Source organism: Salmo salar, chromosome ssa24 (genome assembly GCF_905237065.1).
Source record: "Salmo salar chromosome ssa24, Ssal_v3.1, whole genome shotgun sequence".
NCBI lineage: Eukaryota > Metazoa > Chordata > Actinopteri > Salmoniformes > Salmonidae > Salmo > Salmo salar.
Window position 1 is genome coordinate 2,969,316 of NC_059465.1, and position 22,249 is coordinate 2,991,564.

The 22,249-nt window shown below is 40.7% G+C and overlaps 1 protein-coding gene across 1 annotated transcript in view; it reads left to right on the plus strand.

Moving 5' to 3' along the window:
- Positions 1 to 655: 655 nt before the first annotated feature.
- Positions 656 to 22,249, plus strand: part of nf2a (NF2, moesin-ezrin-radixin like (MERLIN) tumor suppressor a) — a 65,486-nt gene continuing 43,892 nt past the window's right edge. The window contains exons 1-7 of the mRNA XM_014171225.2: positions 656 to 1,662; positions 3,751 to 3,876; positions 4,082 to 4,204; positions 10,260 to 10,343; positions 17,890 to 17,958; positions 18,187 to 18,269; positions 18,918 to 18,993. Of these exons, the coding sequence (XP_014026700.1) occupies positions 1,549 to 1,662; positions 3,751 to 3,876; positions 4,082 to 4,204; positions 10,260 to 10,343; positions 17,890 to 17,958; positions 18,187 to 18,269; positions 18,918 to 18,993 (675 nt within the window). The 5' untranslated portion in view covers positions 656 to 1,548. The remainder of the gene's footprint in view (positions 1,663 to 3,750; positions 3,877 to 4,081; positions 4,205 to 10,259; positions 10,344 to 17,889; positions 17,959 to 18,186; positions 18,270 to 18,917; positions 18,994 to 22,249) is intronic.

The window sequence follows — 22,249 nt, forward strand, 5'->3', positions numbered from 1 at the left end:
TGAGTCCATGCAACTTACTATGTGAGTTGTTGAGCACATTATTACTTGTGAAGAGTTTGAAGCTTTGAGCATTGGTAATCCTCATCACTCTCCAGATACAATTACCAGGTAACACACACACACACACACACACACACACACACACAAGAGGAAGACAGGAAGAGTAAGCAGAGGAAAGACAGGAAGAGTAAGCAGATGCTTGAAAATGAACGATCATTCCCCGTGAGAGCAGACAGGCTGATTGGGAGAAACATTGTCATGTACATAAACATTTATGTTTTCGCTTTTATTAACTCATTTATTCAGCATAATCCTTTGCATAACATAATGTTTCATATAGAAATTCGATTTTTAAGACAGATACATCTCCACTTCATGTAGAATTGGGTCCAGTGTACTGTACATTCAACATTTCAGGTTAAGTGCTTTTGTCTTTACCGTTTTACATACACTTAAGTTACTACTAATAAAAATGTTTTGCAAACTGACTGAAGTGAACCCATGACTCTGTTACTGGCCATATAATTCCCACTGTTGGCCACTCAAAATACCAGTGTGATCAACGTCATTCTCATCTGTTGGTATTTTCTAACCAAAGGATGGCGCTAGATGCACAAGTTACAACCCAAAGAAGAATATTCACATTACAGTAAAGATGGTGGGTAAATGAAGATTGGTCACTCAGGCCATTAACCATTGAAAACAATAGTAAGTTCCGGGCTACTTAACTAGGGGGATCTCCCGTAGACACCAACGCAATAGCAGCTGGGTCTGGGCTACTTAGTTCATTGACCCTCCCAAAAAAAACTATTGCGAGTGGGGTGTCTCGCTTCCACTTCTATCTCTGATTACAACTAGATGTGTTAGGACCGCCCTCTCGATGAATGAGGAAGTTAGTTAGCTGCTAGCATAGTATGCTAATGGATTTCAGATTTTTCTGTTGTTGTAATTAAAGGTTTCAAGAAGGCATACATCACCTTTCCATTATTGCGAGGATACTTTACTTTTGGACGGAATTACTGTTTCAACGGGGAAGCCGTTTTCCGAGTATGAAACAACCGAATTTATGAGTTAGCGCGTGGGTATGTTTACAAAACAGGTGAAGCTCCCCATCCGAAAGTTAGCTAGGCGATCTAGCTAGCTATATTAAGCCAATAAGCTATCCAAATAGCACAGCTGGAAGTAAAATGTGTTGGATAATGCTATAGTAAATACATTTTACCAATCTAGATGTACAATTCCGGGTACAGTAAATTACTCTAGTTGTAGCTGAAGTTATAGCTAAAAAGCTAAATTAGCTAAGTTAGTTTGCGAATGTTTTGGCGCAACCCTAAGGTTCCCCACGCGCAGAACTGTTATTACGCTGAAGAAGATAAAGTATGTAAATTATATAAATAGTCTCTAAAAAGACTACGAATGGAATGGGAAAACACATGATATTCTTGTTATGACGCGATTGTGTGCACCTGTTGACGTCGTCACATTATACCTATACACTAGCTATAACTAACGTTATAGTCTAGCTAAACAAATTGAGGGTTTGTCAACATGGCAAGTGCCTTAGCAGCTAAAATGGGACTCAACTCATTGAGAAGAAAACAAGCCAAGAACTTCAATGTCAGGATCACCACAATGGATGCAGACATGGAATTCAGTTGTGAGGTGTGTGCTCCCTTTCTGTATGTGTCAATGTGTAGCTTGTAGCCTAGTTGTTACGAACATGAATAATGTAGTTGTCCAGCTCTTGCTTGGGGACTCCCAAGTGGAGCAGCGGTCTAAGGCACTGCGTCTCAGTGTTTGAGGCATCACTACAGACACCCTGGTTCGAATCAAGGCTGTATCACAACCGGCCGTGATTGGGAGTCCTATAGGGCGGTGCACAATTGGCCCAGTGTCGTCTGGGTTTGGCCGGTGCAGGCCGTCATTGTAAATAAGATTTTGTTCCTAACTGACTTGCCTAGTTAAATAAAGGTTAAATAAAACATTTTTCTTCTTCTATTCACTCAACAAGATGACACCTATGACATCACCCTGCCCTTCTTGGCTATCCCTCAGATTGTGTCCCAATGGCACTCTATTCCATATTTACATTTACATTTAAGTCATTTAGCAGACGCTCTTATCCAGAGCGACTTACAAATTGGTGCATTCAACTTATGATATCCAGTGGAACAACCACTTTACAATAGTGCATCTAAATCTTTTAAGGGGGGGGGTTAGAAGGATTACTTTATCCTATCCTAGGTATTCCTTAAAGAGGTGGGGTTTCAGGTGTCTCCGGAAGGTGGTGATTGACTCCGCTGTCCTGGCGTCGTGAGGGAGCTTGTTCCACCATTGGGGTGCCAGATGGGTTCTGATCAAAAGTAGCACACTTCATAAGAAATAGGGTGCCATTTGGGATACAGACAGAATCTACAGGTGTCAGTCAGTTTAATCTGTTTTTTATTCAAACACAGCTGACACTTCTGTTTTACTTTGACCCTATAGGCTACAGCATTGTTTCTCAATTCTGGACAAGCACACCTGATTCAACTTGTAAACTAATAATCAAGCCCTCATTGAGTTGAATCAGGTGAGTTTGTCTTGAGCTACAACAAAAATGTGTGCTGTTGTGGGTACTCGAGGACGGGAGTTGGGAAACACTGGGCTACAGTAACTACACCCATTTGAAACTATCTGTGTAATAGTAATAACTTAGTAGGCTATGTAATTGAAAAACAATAACCATGTAATGCAAGAATCATTCACAGTGTAAAATATGCAATATATTTTCTTCATATTAGGCTCAAGAGGAAACAACAGTTTGCAGAGAGATTACCTCTGTGTTGCTCTTTTTAAGGTCACTTCAATACAATTCATTAACCAAAAGAGGGTAATGAAATGTAGATGTTGTTCTCGAATCCAACTAAAGAAGAAATTATAGGCTTTAGGATAATACCTATGCAGATGTATAGAATAGGCCTAGATTACTTTTAGTCCTTTGCCTTTCAGCTACTGTAGTGCAATTGACTAACATAACAGTCAACTTAACATTGCCTTGGGCCTTAGTCTATGTAAAGAATGCATCATAATAATAACTTGGAAAGGCCATCAGTACTTAACAAGTGAGGGAGCCTGAACGCAACCACGGTTGGAAATTGGTAATAACACAGACCTGCAGAACATCAATTGCAGGTTTGCTCAGATTACTGTCTGTGTCTGGATGACAATTTTATAAATTATATGCTTGATAAATAGTAATTATTGAGTGTTTGCATTTTTAGGTGGAGAGTCTTTGAAGAACATTATTAAATTGACCGTGACTGTACTTCAGTTGTCCTTAATTTCTTTCTCATATTGAGCTGATATCCTAGGCACTTTTCTTTCTCTCTTGCTCAGCCTGAATTGGCGTACTGTTAAAGTTCTATTGGTGCATTTTAATGTTAAACAATCTGAGATGAAAGCTTTTTTAATTGAGAATGAATGTGCATCTGATATGCCTCTCTGAGCTTTGAGCTGACTGGATATAGAAATACTTTTAGCGGCTCCCTGCTTATGAAAGATGGGCTGTCTATGTCCAGCCTGAGCAAAGGCATTTGTCGCCTCTCATGACTCTCATCATGACTATTATGACTTATCTTACCCTCTGCTTTATTTCATACTGCCCTCTGTAGATGCTATTTGCTCTGTCAATCATTCACTCCACCCACATCATGAGACTATTCCCATATTTATCTTAATATCAATTCATGCTGCTATCTTGTTTTTCAGGTCAAATGGAAGGGAAAAGATCTTTTTGATCTGGTGTGCCGGGCTCTGGGACTGAGAGAGACGTGGTTCTTCGGGTTCCAGTATGATGTCAAAGACGCTGTAGCCTGGATCAAGATGGACAAGAAGGTAAATCTCAGCAACAGACGGACTTGCTGAAGTAGATTGATGTGCTGGTTTGTACTCAGTGTTCCTTACATTGTTTGTGAACACTGTGAGTTGAATCGAGATGTAGTCATCTTCACCAGCCATACATCTTCTAGGGATGTCAGGAGCCTGGCAAGAAACTGTCTGACTAATTGAGTTGTCCATGTTGTTTTGGTCTCTGTTGCAGGTTTTGGACCACGATGTGTCCAAGGAGGAACCAATCACCCTTAATTTCCTGGCCAAGTTTTACCCTGAGAACGCAGAGGAGGAGTTGGTTCAGGACATCACTCAGCGTCTCTTCTTCCTACAGGTGACTATGCATGGCACACTCATTATTTCTCATCAACTCAATCCATATGTTTCACTGTAAAAACTGTAGGCTATTTTTTAAATGGGAGTTGGCCACCAAGAAAGTAGCTCTTGTCAGTGTAATTTTCACTGATCTTATCATTAATCGTTTTGGAGATACATTATGAAAGCCTCTCATTTTCAAAACTTTCCATCTAGGATCTTTGAACATGTATTTTTCCCTTTTGGGCCGCCTCTTAAGAAAATCTGTTTTGGATTCTCAATTGATACCTATCAAGACAGTGCTATAAAGTATTGCACTAAATAAGGAATAGGGTGCCATTTGGGACAGAGAATTCTTCTTCCAAGTCCTGCATGTACACTTCAAATCCAACTGACATGCCTCTCAGAACATGCTGATGGATTACAGATGGATTTATGTGTTGGCAATCTTTCCAGTGGCTTGCCTCACCTCGCTAGCAGCTTTTAAGAATGTTTTAAATTGTTTTTCATCATCTCAGAAATACCTAGGTGAATGTTAGTCAGTTAATTTATAGAAAGCTCTCAAATGTTTCTGTGAGAATCATACAGTTATATTACAGATCTTGAAACACTATGCACAGACATGTATCTCTTTAGGCACTTAGTACATCAATGTAATACTAATACTTGTGCGCTCATGTACTTACTTGACATGGGATCCCATTGAAATGGGCAATATAATACACCTGCAGCTACATTACTGTTCTCTGAAGTTATATCACGGGTCTCTTCAGGCAGACTGCCAATAGAGGGCAAACTTTCACATCTAGTTTCTTTGACTGCTATGGTTAGTGAGCACCAGAGCCAAAGCCCTCTCAGTCCAGAGCACTCTCAGTAATACACTTTCCCATTGTCCCTCTCTGATTGTATTCAGCCATGTGGAATCAATGTACTGCATTTTAACAGTGCCCTTTCTCCCCTGCCCTAATACTTTGAAGGGAATTCCTTCCCAGTACTGACACACTGGCACCCTATTCCCTATATAGTGCACTACTTTTGACCAGAGTAATATGGGCCCTGTCAAAAGTAGGGCCCTACATAGGGAATAGGATGCCATTTGGAACATAGCCCCAATTCCCTTATCCCTTCATGCGAGATGAGATTTGTTACAATGGTCTCCCTGCTATCCAATTCAACTAATCGCATTTATCAATTACCAATTAGGTTTTAAAGGCCAAGTGCAGTCAAAAACATTGGTTTTCCTGTGTTTTATATATATTTCCACACTATTTGTTTGGAATAATACGGGTGAAATTGTGAAAATTATCATAATGCCCTGTTTGAAAAGTTTAGCCTGTTTTGGTGGGATGGAGTTTTGGTCGCCCCACCGAACCTTCGTGGAGCACATGGGAGAAATGAGAGATCGGATGGCAACCCTGTGGCTCCTGGTACGGGAACACATGCTGGAGGCCCAGGAGGCCCAAGCGAGGGTGTACAAGTGTTGGTGTTGGTCCCTACCTCAGAATATAGGTTTTTGGCCCGATGGAACGGGCCATATGATGTTATTGAGAAGGTGGGTGAAGTCAACTATAAGGTCAGGACAGCCGGGACGTAGGCATCTGACCCAGATTTACCATGTGAACCTGCTAAAGAAATGGAATGCACGTGATGTACTCTACTCTATTTCCCCGAAGAAGGCTACCACAGAGGCCGAACCGGCAGAGGTGACAATGGAGGAGCAGCTGAGTCAAGTCCAGAAGCAGGAGCTGAGGGAGTTGGTCGGCCGAAACCAGGATGTGTTCTCCAGTGAACCAGGACACACCGATCTGGCACAGCATCATCACCGAACCCAGGAAAAAGGTGAAGTTGAGACCCTACCGCATACCGGAAGCAAGGAGAGAGGCTGTCAGGACCGAGGTAAAAACGATGTTGGAAGCTGATATAATCGAAGAGTCGAATAGTGAGTGGTGCAGCCGAAACCAGACGACACCATTCGATTCTGTAATGATTTTAGAAAAGTAAATGAAATCTCAAAGTTTGACGCCTACCCCATGCCCCGAATTGATGAATTAATCGAACGGCTAGGGAAAGCCCGATTTATCAGCACGCTCGACCTGACAAAGGATTATTGGCAAATGCCCTTAGCTCCCGAGGCACGGAAGAAAACTGCTTTCGCCACCCCGGACGGACTTTTACATTATAAGAAGCTTCCCTTTGGCAGGTTGATGGAGGTTGATGGACCGGGTTCTCCGATCCCATTGGAAGTACGCGGCGGCATACATCGATGATATTGTGATCCATGGGAGTGAGTGGGAGACCCATCTAAACCAGGTTAGCGTGGTAGTGCAGGCCATACGGAAGGCGGGGCTAACAGCAAACCCAAAGAAATGTCGGCTCGGCCTGCGGGAGGCTGAGTACCTGGGGTACACGATCGGGAGGGGATGTGTCAAACCCCAGGTGAAGAAAGTGGAGGCGATTCAGGACTGGCCCCGCCCCCTCACCAAGAAGCAGGTACGCACGTTTGTGGGGTTGAGTAGTTACTACCGGAGATTTATTCCCCACTTTGCCTCCCTAGCCAGCCTGACCGATCTGACTAGGAGCTGTCTGCCCGCCCAGGTGAAGTGGACTGAGGAGACAGCGAAAGCCTTCCAGGACCTAAAGGGAGCACTGTTCTGAACCCGTGCTGGTGACACCGGACTTCTCCAAACCACTGGTGGTTCAGACCGATGCATCCGAAACGGGTGGGTACCATCCTATCACAGCTCCAAGAAGGTGAGGAACACCCAGTCATGTACATTAGCCGGAAGCTGTTGCCGCGGGAACAAAGATATTCCAAAGTGGAGAAAGAATGTCTAGCGATCAAGTAGGTGCTAGAAACACTGAAGTATTACTTATTGGGACGGCACTTCACCCTCGTAACGAACCATGCCCCACTGGTTTGGATGTCACGGAATAAGGACAGTAACGCCCGGGTCACGCGCTGGTTCCTATCCTTACAGCCCTTTGCTTTCTCTGTTGTCCACAGATCAGGTGCAGCCCATGGAAATGCCGATGCCCTCTCCAGGAGGGATGCTCTAGGGAGCTGGACCGCCCCTCCCTCCCGGTCGGAGCTGAGGGGGGGATGTGTGGCAGACGGTAGGGAGAGGTGAGGGGAGTGGTAATTGAGGGGAGATATCTTGCAGGTCGCTGGCTCCACCCCCGAGCCTTATATGGACTTTTTGCCCCAACGAGGCGAGGCTGTAGGTCGTTAAGCCAGGGAGTGCTTGGGGATAAAGGAGGAAGCAGCCTGCACAAAGGGGCAGAGTAGGAGAGAGCCAAGTGTGTTATGAAGAGTGAGAGAACTGTATCTGTGTGAGTACCTGTTGTGACCTGGACTGTTGGACCCAACCCCCTTGTGTACCGGACCGGATTGGCTGAGGACCCAAGTGTGAGGATTACTCCTGGAAAACGGAACGGACACCGAGGACGGCTTGTGGACTGTGAGGTGATTGGTGAATTCCCCCCTCTTCCCCAGTGTACCAATATCCCAAATAAACTCCACATTTGCCTTCTATTTGTACTACTGGTGCATGTTTTGTTATTGAACTTGGTGGCGTGGAAACCCCACACCCTTGAGCGTGCTACAATATTTATAAAAGTCACCCTGTCTGAAACAGAACTTCACGCCAGGGTAAGCTAGACCTTATGTGTGTTTGTAAAATCCTATATGGGAAAAATGAAAGGTGGAAAACGATTGGAACCATTTTCCTGTTTGACCGCTAGGTTTTATGGGGTTTATGACACCTCCACTGTGGGGCTTTATTAGGCCAATATTACCAGAATGCTAATAAAAATATATTTTTGACGGTATTGAAAAACTATCCCGTGGCTTTTTCCAAATACCTCGGTATACCGCCCAAGCCGATTTGGAATCGAATAACAAATTCGACAGATCAGTGTGATATTTGGAATTGAATGAAAGCTTCTAAATTGCTTTCAACACCTCATGCGCATTGAATAGCGGTGAGGCAATGTAGCGATAGCAGCCTATATGAAGAGTTGGGGGTGTAGCTTATTGGGGACGTGGCTTTCAGTTTGTTCGTTTTGGCCACCCGTGAGAGTGAATGTCACTCCAGTTAATGTGGTCTATTGTATTCCTTAATGTATGGGATAAATGCAGACTTTCTACATTACCTTGGAAATAATGGATGATGATTTCTAAGTTAATGTACAGAATGGAGGCGTTTATCCTGCTTATACCACAGTTGCCAAAGAAAACAATAGGAAAGCACACATTTACAGGTAGAAATACTTTCCCCCCCGTTGATATTACATTTTTTATAAGCAAATAAATACTTTCTCATCTTTTGGTTGCTGGAGATGCGACCCAGTCCTTCATTCAAATAGATTGATATTTACAGACCCACTCGTTCGTTTAATGTCCATTCTAGAATGGCCTTCTAGCCAATTAGAAATGAGTATTCAATAATGCTGTGGTATAGTCAAACTTAAACTTGTTCACTGCCAGCATCTGTAGTGTTACAAAAGAGCCTGATAAGCTTCCTATGTTAAAGTAGCCAATCCTTGGTTATAATATTGTGGCTTCTACATGCGAAAGTCTTGTGTAAAGAAAATATTTTGAAACATTATCTCAAGTTATTGAACCAATCAAATGTCTTGGTTAACAGTGAAGTTATTGAATTGCTTGTAACACGATTGAATACTGTATATTTGCATAAGTATTTCTAAATTAAAAAGTGAGTTGGGTTGTACAGTGCATTCGGAAAGTATTCAGACCCCTTGACTTTTTCCACATTTTGTTATGTTACAGCCTTATTCTAAAATGGATTTAATGAAACATTTTCCTCATCAATCTACACACAATACCCCATAATGACAAAGTGAAAACAGGTTTTTAGAAATGTTTGCAAATGTATGAAAAATGTAAAACTGAAATAACTTATTTACATAAGTATCCAGAACCTTTGCTATGAGACTCGAAATTGAGCTCAGGTGCATCCTGTTTCCATTGATCATCCTTGATTGGAATCCCACCTGTGGTAAATTCAATTGATTGGACATGATTTAGAAAGGCACACACCCGTCTATATAGGGTCCCACAGTTGACAGTGGATGTCAGAGCGAAAACCAAGCCATGAGGTCAAATGAATTTCCCTAGAGCTCCTAGACAGGATTGTGTCGTGGCACAGGCTATCAAAAACAATTCTGCATCATTGAAGGTCCCCAAGAACAAATTGGCCTCCATCATTCTTAAATGGAAGAAGTTTGGAACCATGGAAGAACCTTCCAGAAGGACAACCATCTCTGCAGCACTCCACCAATCAGGCCTTTATGGTAGAGTGGCCAGACGTCTGGATGAAACCTGGTACGATCCCTACGGTGAAGCATGGTGGTGGCAGCATCATGCTGTGGGGAGGTTTTTCAGCGGCATGGAATGGGAGACTATTCAGGATTGAGGGAAAGAGGAACGAAGAGATCCTTGTTGAAAACCTGCCCCGGAGCGCTCAGGACCTCAGACTGGGGCGAAGGTTCACCTTCCAACAGGACAACAAACCTAAGCACACAGCCAAGACAACACAGGAGTGGCTTCGGGACAAGTCTCTGAATATCCTTGAGGGGCCCAACCAGAGCCCAGACTTGAACCCGATCGAACATCTCTGGAGAGACTTGAAAATAGTTGTGCAGTGACGCTCCCCATCCAACCTGACCGAGCTTGAGTGGATCTGCAGAGAATAATGGGAGAAACTCCCCAAATAAAGGTGTACCAAGCTTGTAGCGTCATACCCCAAGAAGACACGAGGCTGTAATTGCTGCCAAAAGTGCTTCAACAAAGTACTGAGTTAAAGGGTCTGAATACTTATATAAATGTGATATTTCATAAAAGTGATTTTTATACATTTTTTTTATACATTTGCAAAAATGTCTATAAACCTTTTTTGCTTTGTCATTATGGGGTATTGTGTGTAGTAGATTGAGGAAATTGAATGTTTTTCGATTTCAACTAATTTACTGGTAATAATTTTTTTGGTTGATCCGAAGAGTAACTTTTTTTTACATTGTAGGTCAGATTTTGTCACTCTTTTGTTTCCATTCAGGTGAAGAATAAGATCCTGGAAGAGGAGATCTACTGCCCTCCTGAAGCCTCGGTGCTGCTGGCCTCCTATGCCGTCCAGGCCAAGGTCTGTATCACTAACTCCGTTTTTTCCTCTTACAATCAATAAACCTGTCTGTCCACACATCCATCTGTCCATTCCAAGCCCTCGTCGGTCCGTCAGTCTATCCATCCATTTATCCGTCTATAATTAATTGAATGCCTAGATGAACAATACAGGGCCAAGTTCAATGACCCTCCTGACAGCAAGCCATGGGAGTCATTTGCAAAGAAAGACTCTCCAAATGAACTTCCCCACACCATTCAGCTGAAAGATTGCATCACTCCAAACCTGTCTGTCTCCAGATTCCCCCAAAAGGGATTCTCTGAAACAACAAGTTGCAGGTTTTGACAGAGGTCCTCCAGAGAAACCACAGATTCATCTCAAAGGGCTTGTTGGCTGAGTACCCACACCTCACCACCTAATGCCAATTTAGAAGCCTGGGGGTGAAAGAGGATGACCGTTGACCAAGCCTGTGTCCAAAATTGCACCAGATTCCCTTTATAGTGCAGTACTTTTGACCAAGGCCATATGTCTCTGGTCAAAAGTAGTACACTATATAGGGTGTCATTTGGGACACATCCCATCTCTTATCCACAAATCACATCAGGCCAGCTCTCCTGTCAGATCATTTGAACTGGACATGGCAGAAACGGTAACATTCGCTCAGTATATCACCAGTCCACGTTGATTGTCTTTTAGTTTATCTGCTTAACTTTCTTACTCCACATACATGTGGTCTGTGGGTGTTGTGTGACAAATTCACATTTTAGCGTGGTCTTGTATTGTCCCCAGCACAAGGTGCAATGTGTAATGATCATGCTGTTTAATCAGTTTCTTGATATGCCATGTAGGACAAGATACCACTGAATGAAAAATACATGGGTTTTGGCACAGGTATAGCTGACTAGCGCTAGCTAACGCTACCTAGCAAAAAAACAAATATTGTTCAGGGATGCAAACTAGTCACCTTTCGTTTGAATCCAAAATAGTTGACCTACGTGATTTGTTTAGCTCCGATGATATTTTTTTTTTTTTGGGGGGGTTACATCACTACTGGCTGTAAGCGAACGAGTGACGCGCGTTTGGCGCAATACTGGCTATATCCAGGGCTCAGCCAATCGTTTACTTAACATAATTCTGAGAAGCAGGCGACTGAAGAGCCAACAAATTTACTAGTTGCAGCATCAGCGCGTGCTCTGGAAAGTCAGTTTGCTCGTTACAGCAGCGAGTCCCCTGGACGATAACGAAGAGGTAACGTTAGGTGAGAAGCCTGACCACGGAGACGGGGGTGAGAAGTTGATGAAGCGTACTTCATGAGCTGCAACTGAAAAACTACCGGCATTTGGAAAGTTTGAGGTGGGGGAGAAAGTGTGGTGGAACAAGTATTAGCACAGTTTAAGAATCTTGCTAGCTGGATCGAATTCCCCATTAGCTAGCCAGAGAAATGTTGAGCAACATTAGCCAACTTATCTGATCAAATAATTGAGTTTATGGTGCGAAAATTAGCTTGCTAATAAAGTCAGACAGCTAACATTAGTAACCTAACAAATTCGCTGTAGTATTAACTGGTATACTACAACGAGGTAAAGACACTTTCAAGTTGGATATTCGCGCTTTCAAACCACTTGAGCCACAGACTCCAAATAAGTGTCATGATGTTGGAAAAATTGCGCACAACATTGCACAGGTCTTATTTTCACGATTTGGATATTAATTCGCTTTCCAAAGCTAATAAACATGTGGGAAATGCATTTTGTATTCCTAGTTGAATTAGTTAGTACAAAGTACAATCTTTTTCTGTACATTCGAATTTCAATAGCTCCTTGGTTATGTGACCTACTTGACTCAAACAAGGTTCAGAATGTCCACTGACTACCGTTCTATATTGCACACCCTTTGGTTGGTCCACTTTCATCTCAATCGATTTTACATGTATTTTTCAAAATCTCAAACTTCAATAGCTCCTTGGTCATGATACCTAATTACTTCAAATAAGGTTCAGAATGTACACTGACTACCCTTATATATTGTACACCCTTTAGTTTGTCCATTTTCGTCTCACTCGATTTTACATACATTTTTCAAAGTTTAAACTTCAATAGCTCCTTGGTCATGTGACTTACTGGACTCAAACGAACTTCAGAATGCCCACGGACTAACCTTATATATTGCACACTCTTGTTTGTGTACTGTAAAATCACTCAGTGTAATGTACATTTTTCACAGTTTTGAATTTCAATAGCTCCTTGGTCATGTCAATTACACACCTAAGAAGCGTGCAGTGGATATACACCCATATTGCATAACATCTAGTCATGTATCTTCTATATTGTTGTACATTAATATTAGTTTGACAATTATGGGGTTCAGTCCAGTGTTAACCCTTTTCTTAAATATTTATCTATAATAATTAGTAGTTCTAAGAACTTATTTTCCCAGTTTTTTTTATTTTGTCACAGTATTTAACAGCGGTACACAATAGGAGAGAGACAGATATCTCCTTTCATCGTTAATATCAACCATAAAGGAAAAGGGCAAAGTACGAGAGTCATGTTATTAATTGTCCAAAGGAGGGATGGAGAGTGAGGTAGGCTGCAGTGGGTTTGCTGGTCAATACATATACTGAACATGTGGCCAGAAAATCAATTCATAAAAATGTAATATTGACAAATTAAACAGAAATTGTAGACCTTTAATCTTTTCCAACATGTCAGACACTTTACTTCAAATAAGTATAAAACATTTCAGTGTAAACTTTCTCTTTATCCCTGGTTGATGTACATTTCAGAGCATCTTCAGTGTGGATAGGGTATAGCATACATTTTCACTGCACTTAGTTTGTGTTCTTCACTCTGAATTCTTTTGTTTTCATTCCTAGGCAGAACACATGGAACCACCGTTGGCATGTAAAACATTCAATCTAAAACAAAACAAAGCATAAAAACGTTATAAATAATATCAAATATCAATTCAGTATGACGAATTAGCCATCCATTGTGTTATATCATAAAATGTCTTACATGCCGTCACTGTTGTCAAAAGATTATAAACATGTTAAATAAAGTTACTAACCCAGTCAGTCCTTGGGCCACATCCAGGTTCTTTATCAGTGGCACACAAGAAGCAGTTGTTGGCTTTGTTGAACTCTGAGATCATAGGCATAAAGTGAACATATGGTTGTCCCACACAACTGCATAAAAATAAAGAATTTACATTTACTTTGAATTAAATGTCATTACATACCAGACATTTTTAGTATATCCTCAGCCATTTCTTTTCGCAGTTGCTCCATGTGTTTTTGTGAAGGTTCTACATCAATTTGGGAGGGGATGTTGGGGAAGTTCTGTGCAACTTCCTTGGCCATCTACACCAAAAAATTAAATAGAGTTTTTGACCTAATTGTCACATAACAGCTAACCATTCATTATTGAAAATATAACTATCAAACCTGCATTACAAAGACCCCGCAGCTGATGGTGTGAGTTATTTCCCTTCCTTTCCACTTTATGTCCACCCAGTCGTCTTTTCCATGGCAGGATCTTCTCATTTTGGAAGTATTCTCTTTTTTTTATGGAAACATAATGGAGTTCTGATTAGTTATAGGCAAATGAATACACAGGCCAAAACGTTATGCTGATTTCCTTATCACAATAATCTAGTAGAGGTAATTTCCTTTATACCCCATTCTACACAGCCTAAATTATAGGTACTGAACCATTTACAGGAGAATAATAAAAGTAGCATATAGGATCCAACCCTATCACAGACAACCCTATCACAGAGTGAATAAATGTAGAGCGTTTGTAGACTTTAAGAAAAAAATATTAAGTGACGGTTTCATCAGTACGTGCTTAAAGAAAGTCATATCACAAAGATCACAGATGACAGTGTCCATCAAGTCTATCACAATTGACAATGAATTGTGAGCACCAAAGTGTGTTAGTGTCTTTGTCAAAATAATATCAGAAAATGTCAGTTGTTGAACATAATACTTCTATTTGCAATAGCAATTTATGATATATGCAGTTGAGGAATATTCCATGTATCAACACTACATGTAGGACGGACATAAGACATTCCCACATACAGTATACACATACATAGAGGCATTTTTCAGCAATGATTTTACCACTCAGAATCCAGAATGGATATGACAATGGGGCCAGCACAGGACGTAATACACCCTTCCAACAATTTACTTTTTGATCTTCTTGACTTCTTATCTGCTAAACTGCTACTGTGTGTCAAGAAAAGAGCCCCAATTAGGGGTTAGTGTACTCCAGTAAAAAAAGGTCTGGTTTAGATTCAAAACTATTGCCCTGTGTCCCTGTTCATAAGGGCATGAGACTAGTCAGTGGTAGAATTGGCACTTTATTGAGTTGGCATTTTATTTGCCCAAACACCCACAGACCCACAAAGTTGAGGTTACTCATGGACAGTAATTAGTATTTTTTTATTGATGCATTGTGTCTTCTAACTGTCCAAGAATAGGATCCAAAGTGGTGACATGACCAAGGAGCTATTGAAATTTGAATGTTTACAAATTTAATGTAAAAACGTGTGAGATGAAAATGGACAAACTAAAGGGTATGCAATGTGTAGGCCCACTGAGTGTACATTCTGAACCTTGTTTGAAGTCAGTAGGTCACATGACCAAGGAGCTATTGAAATACAAAAATGTAAATAAATAATTTCAAATAGTGCGAGATGTAAATCGACAAAAAAAAGTGTGTGCAATGTGTGTCTATGCCATCGGGTTAGCTACAACCAGTTTTGAACGTTTTAGGAGTAATGGTTAAAGAGCTATTGAAATTTGACAAATTTGATTTGTCACTATATTGACAGTCCCTAACTGTTGTTGTTGGACGAAAGGAAGACTACAGGCGAATATTCGTTGAATATCCAACCTGAAACTGTTTTTACCTCGGTGTATACCTCGGTGTAGACTCCTTGCCGTTCCTTAAGTTATAACGTGTTAGTTGCTTACTGGACCCTGGCAATCTGTGAAATGTTAATTAGCTAACGAACCAACCACTATCTGTTAACTAATGTTTTCCCTCTACAGTATGTGGTTAATTTTCAGGATGATATAATTAGGTGAAAATGAGTCGTTGCATGTTAAACAAGTGGATTCAGGGATCAAGTGTAGCTGCCTGGAGCTGGGCCTGGCTTAAGCTGGATGCCACTATAGAGGTGAAAGGAACATCACACACTTTCCCTCTTTCTCACTTTTGTTGGCACATTGTAGAACCTATGTCCACAGGCAGAAAGAGTACAATGTAATAATGTGCAGTGTAGCCCAAAGGTATTGTTTTTGTTGAACTTGACAGTAACGTGTGTGAGGGGGATGATACTTTTTTTTACTCAGTGAACATTATGTTTGCACACATGTAGCCTTGTGCACTTGATCAATGTCAACTATAGTGGCCACTATAATAGAGCAAAAATAGAATGCCTGTTTGTTTCATTCTATTTCTACTTTAAGATGTTTTTTTTTTCCCCCCAAGAGCAATATTTATGTGTGTGGTCACAAGCGTTCTATTATAAAGGCGGTCATGGCTAATTGCAAATTAGTGTATTGTTTTTTTCCTCAAGACCTAAGTGTCATTTGCAGTAGGTCTAGGCAACAAATAACATTTCTTTACATTTTTTTTTTAGCTGTGAGTTAGGTTCACATTAACCACTTTTTATTTTACACACAGAGACTGATCATGTAGATCATATTCTTTGTTGTCTAATTAGTTAAAACATGCATTTCCCCCTAGCAGTGATTTTTTTTTTTGCATGTTTCAGTGCAAAAAACAAAAAAGTGTCACCTTTTTGGGCCCTCAGAAGTTTGCATCCCTGAAATTGTTTATTATTCTAATTATTTACAAATCGATACTTGGAGTCAAAATAATATTGTGATATGTAACTACATCGATTTCCCCCCCCACGTGTGTGTGTGTGTGTGGAATGGGATGTTCTCTATGAAGAAAATGAAGGCGAAGTGAGTGGGGGAAGGACAAGTGATTCTAACTGGCATGATTTAACCCATAGGCAGGTTGCGTTAAGGGCAATCGTACAGACTTAGATTTAAGATCTGTAGTCTGATTTCAATGACAGCAGATACCACTGAACATCATAAGCAGTGGAAAGCTTAATTGACATGCAAGAGATGGAGAGAGATTGAAGGAGTGTAGACTGAAAAAGGGTTTATAGGAAGCAGAAAGGTTTGTGTATTTGTTTGTGTGTATGTGCATGCACGTGTGTGTGTGTGTATGTGTGTAGGCTAAAGTATCATTCTGCTAGGCAGTGCAGGATAGACTCGTGTTTGGTATTCTGCGTTTGGTATTCTGCGGGGCACCTCGCTCCAGAGACATGTTTACAGGGAATTTCAAGCAACTGCTGCTTCAAAAAAACGCAGGAAGTTGCCTGGCCAGGTATTCACTCACTGGCTCTAGGTAGAGCAGGGGTAGCAGAAGAAGAATAGAGGGAGTGGGGTAGCGAGTGGAGAGAGTGTGAGACACACCAGGCAGCCTGCATTGTAACCCCACTGTGTGAATAGAATACAATACACAGAATTGGTCTGAGATACGATCGACTAGTTATTACTAGTCTGCATTGCTGTTCTGGCAGCTGACGTTGATGATTTGATTAATTGGCGAATTGTCATATAAAAGGGATTCTTGTCGATTGAATGTCTTGATTAGGTTCATGTAATTCAAGGTTTAGAATTGAAATACAGTAACAACACAATATCCAACAAACTTCCAAAATTACTACTGTGTCCTTTTTCTTGATGATGAATTTGCCATTAACCATGATTCCCTAGTTACCAGGTAGAAACTCACATTCAGTTCCAACTGATGAAAGCTAAATGGTCAGTAGCTGTTATTTAAATTGAACCTTTATTTAACTAGGCAAGTCAGTTAAGAACAAATTCTTATTTACAATTATGGCCTACCGGGGAACTGTTCAGGGGCAGAATGACAGATTTTTACCTTGTCAGCTCGGGGATTCTATCCAGCAACCTTTCGGTTACTGGCCCAATGCTCTAACCACTAGGCTACCTGCCGTTATCATCAGGTCCCATCAGTTTTTGGTCCATACATACATTTTAGACCCATTTTCTTTGGCCTTTTTGTACCAGTCCTGAAACTGTGTTCCTGACACACGCGCACACACACACACACAAACAAACACTGCATTATAAAGGAACTACCACAGTTTTCTCTAGCCCGGGGGTGGTAATTTTCGTGTCACCACTGAAGGTATTTGACATTCCCTTCTCTCGTCCATTGTTATTCCTATCTATCATTTGTGAACCATATCTTAATGACATTATGTAATGTCACCATTTCCTGACGACCAGGAAGGGGTATGTGTGTGCTGCAAGTAAATTAGTTTGTGTGTTGATGGAAGACCTGACCCTGTTCATTTTGACCGATTCATCTCTCATCTTAATACTGTGACTTTATCACAACATAAACTTCATAAAAGGATAGAGATATACTATCATATTATCTCTATTGGCTGTTATCCTGGCCTGACCATTATCTTTTAACTGCTTTTGCTCTTGACTTTGCAGTATGGAGACTATGACCCCAATGTCCACAAACTAGGCTTTCTGGCTCAAGAGGAACTCTTACCAAAGAGGGTGAGTGACTGCCATTAGTCTTTTAGCTGCAATACATAAGCACCACCGTAGTAACCTAGTAGTTTTAATTCCTGCCAGAAATGGTAAGGACATTATCAATGACGGTAATAAAGTTTTCCTTGGATTTCCTGGAACACATGTACAAAGACATGTTTTTGTTATTGTACTGCATATATTTTGCATAAAGGTTTGAGTGATTGTTGTGACTACCTATCCTCTGTTTCTTAGGTTATCAACCTTTACCAAATGACAGCAGAGATGTGGGAGGAGAGAATCACTTCTTGTTATGCTGAGCATAGAGGGAGGACAAGGTAAAGCTGCAATGTCATATACCTGTCTAGGGATAAAGTGTCTGTCTTCACTGATTCTCTATGACAGTTTTCAGTGCTTAGGAGTTTTTTACTCCCTTGCTTAGAATTAGGCTTATGTACTCGGGCTAACACCAAAGAAGGTACACATGAAAATGCACTTGTGGATCTACCCTCTTGCTTGTATTTGCCAGCCAGATCAAAAGAACATCAGATAAAAGTGATACGAGTGTCAACGTTGTGTTTTTTGTCAAAGTATGCAAATGTTGTTTCTTACTGGAGATGACCCAGAAGAAGAGTCAGATCTGACAACCTAGAAGGAGAAAAAATATTTAATTTACTTTCATCACGACATTACAACGTAACTGGCTGTTTGAAGTTGCAGCAGAATTTGTTTATCTGCCTAAACCACATAGTGTGACTTCAAGTGCATTCAGGGAATTACACTCTACGTTAGTGTGAAACCCCCTGCTGATGTTGAATCAGGTGTGCTTGTGCGGACTACAGTAAAAATGTGTACTGTTGGGGGTACTCGAGGACTAGAGAGTTGGGAACCACTGCTCTATTACACGTGATGATGCATGAGTTAGAAAGAGGTCTCTCTCATTGACACATGATGTTCTGATCTCGTCTTCTCTTCTCCTGACACAGGGAAGATGCTGAGATGGAGTACTTAAAAATAGCTCAGGACCTGGAGATGTACGGCATCAATTACTTTCCCATCAGGGTGAGCCTGAACCTTTTCTGCTTGTTTCCAATCAAAGAGAGAGGTGTTAAGCCCATACAATAAGCCCATAGAAACGTTAGAAGCGTTAAACTCATGGAAAGGTATGATAAACATCATCCTGGATGATTCATCCATCCGTAAGCCAATAAAAAGCTATTATCCTCAAATTAAGAAATAAGGTGAAAGTTGAATCCTATATTCATTTGAACTTCAGGAGGTTGTAGTATAAAATATCTGGATCCTAATATAGTGAGATTGATTTAAGCTTTATAAAAGTAATCTCAGCACCGAGAACCAAATCTAACAGTCTGTCATGAGTGACTAATATGAAAAGTGAGCATGGTTTACTGCAGTATTACTACTTCATCATGATGTTCTTTAAAGGGATAATCCACCCCAAACCACTCAATCCTATGATTAACAGTGTTAAATTACACTGTGGGGGAAAAAATGTGGGGATGTTTAATTTTCTCATTATAACAAGGTTGGTAGCAACATGTGGAAATCTGTTGTAGCTCAAGTCTACTACAAAACCCACAATGCAATGCTCTATCTGGGCTAGCTAGCAAACGTAGTTACACACAATAATACCAGTCAATATCAGTATATGAAGTACACGGAACAAAAATATAAATGTCATGAGTTAAAATAAGAGCCAGAAATGTAAAAATGTGTCTTACATTTTTTTGCACAAATTTGTTTATATCCCAGTTAGTGAGCATTTCTCCTTTGCCAAGATAATCCATCCACCTGACAGGTGTGGCATATCAAGAAGCTGATTAAACATGATCTTTACACAGGTGCACCTTGTGCTGGGGACAATAAAACGCCACTCTAAAATGTGCATTTTGTCACACACACAATGCCACAGATGTCTCAAGTTCTGAGGGAACATGCAGTTGGCATGCTGACTGCAGGAATGTCCACCAGAGCTGTTGCCAGAGACTTAATGGGAATTTCTCTACCGTAAGCCACCTCCAACATCGTTTTTAGAGAATTACATCCAACCGGTCTCACAATCGCAGACCACATGTAATCATACCAGCCCAGGACCTCCACATCCGGTTTCTTCACCTGCTGGAATGTCTGAAAACAGCCACTTGATGAAACTGAAGAATGTCTGCACAAACTGTCAGAAATTGTCTCAGGGAAGCTCATCTACGTGCTTGTAGTCACCAAAGTCTTGACCTGACTACAGAGATTCTGTGATGAGATACTGAGGCCTATTGTCGTGCCATTCATCCGCCGCCATCACCTCGTGTTTCAGCATGATAACGCACGGCACCATGTTGCGAGGATCTGTACACAATTCTTGGAAGCTGAAAATGTCTCACTTCTTCCATGGCCTGCATACTCACCAGACATGTCACTCATTGAGCATGTTTGGATCGATGCGTACGACAGTGTGTTCCAGTTCCTGCCAATATCCAGTAACTTCGCAGCCATTGAAGAGGAGTGGGACAACAATCCACAGGCCACAATCAACAGACTGATCAACTCTGTGAAGGACATGCATGAGGCAAATGGTAGTCACACCAGATTCTGATTAGGTTTCTGATCCACGCCCCTACTTTTTTTTTTTTAAGGTATGTGACCAACAGATCAATCAATCAAATGTATTTATAAAGCCCTTTTTACATCAGCCGATGTCAGAAAGTGCTATACAGAAACCCAGCCTAAAACCCCAAACAGCGAGTAATGCAGATGTAGAAGCATGTATATCTGTGTTCCCATTCATGTGAAATCCATAGATTAGGGTCTAATGAATTTATTTCAATTGACTGATTTCCTTATATGAACTGTAACTCAGTAAAATCTTTGAAATTGTTGCGTTTTATATTTTTGTTCAGTGTAGAAACGTAACATGCAAACAATTTCAAAGATTTTACTGAAACACGGGACCAACACTTTACATGTTGCATTTATGTTTTTGTTCAGTGTTACTAGCTAGCTATAAAATCGCTTAAACAAACTGCACTATCAATTTAGGAGTCTATCAGAGTTCAACTTTCAGTTTGCTCTGACTAGAGCGATTGCAGTATGTTGCTATGGCGAGAAGGGCCCTTTCCCACAGACACACAGGGTGCATTGCTAGATGGTACTTGAAGGAGAAACTAAGTTGAATAAATTCATACACTGTTTAGATTGAGCACATCTAAGCGAAATATATACTTTGTCATGACGATAAACTGATGGATGTGTTCCAGACAAGTATGACCATACCATTTATTGGTTGATTTGGCGATCTTTTGTATTTTACCCACTGATAGTACATAGGCTTTCATCAAATTGACAGGAGTATCATCATTTTTATTTCTGGGGGTCGATTATCCCTTTGAATATATCATGTCTCATGGAATCAATTTCTCTCTTGAAGTGAGATAATATAGCCTACTGCAGTGATCAATGTCTACTCTAAAAGACCGGGGCATTCTAAGTACCACATCAAACTTTCTCAACATGAGTAATTAATGTAGGTTAAGATGAACGGTACCTTGTATCTATCAGAGTAATGAATTAGAGCTGGGAATTATCGACACCTATTGCAGGCATTTTGCTGATATTGTTCATTATGATAAGTAGCCTTTGAAATTAAATAAGTTTGCTAATATGAGTGATTGTTAATGGGACAATTTGATGGCTACAACCATCAAACTAGTAGTAGTAGTAGTTTATAATTTTTTTAAATGATTATCCTTTAAACTTATTAGGGTTTTCCCCGACTAAAAGTCGTCAGGTTTGATGAAATAAGATAAATGCCTTGAGGGCGGCAGAGATCTAGATAACCAGAAGGAAAAAACCTTAACTATTCTCTTGAAGTTGCCGGTAATAGGCTACTACATTTACATTACATTTAAGTCATTTAGCAGACGCTCTTATCCAGAGCGACTTACAAATTGGTGCATTCACCTTATGATATCCTACTCATGTGGAATGGCAATTTATGTGGAATGCCAATTTATCTTACCATTTCTACCGATCTGTGTGCCAATTGTGGTTTTCATATGCACATTTTCGTGAAACAGTTTAATTTAATTTATAGTAACGTCTTTGTATCTACCATTGTCATGTGGTTAATTAAAATTCTATCTAAATGAAAACGATACCAACCTACAAAGTAAATTCTATTGCCTTTGCCAACTATGTAAAAATAGCCTACATAAAGCCAACAATTAAAACCATTGCAACCTGCAGGTTATTATTCAACATTGACAGGAGTGCTTCAAACAAAAGACAATGACTAAATTGAGAACTC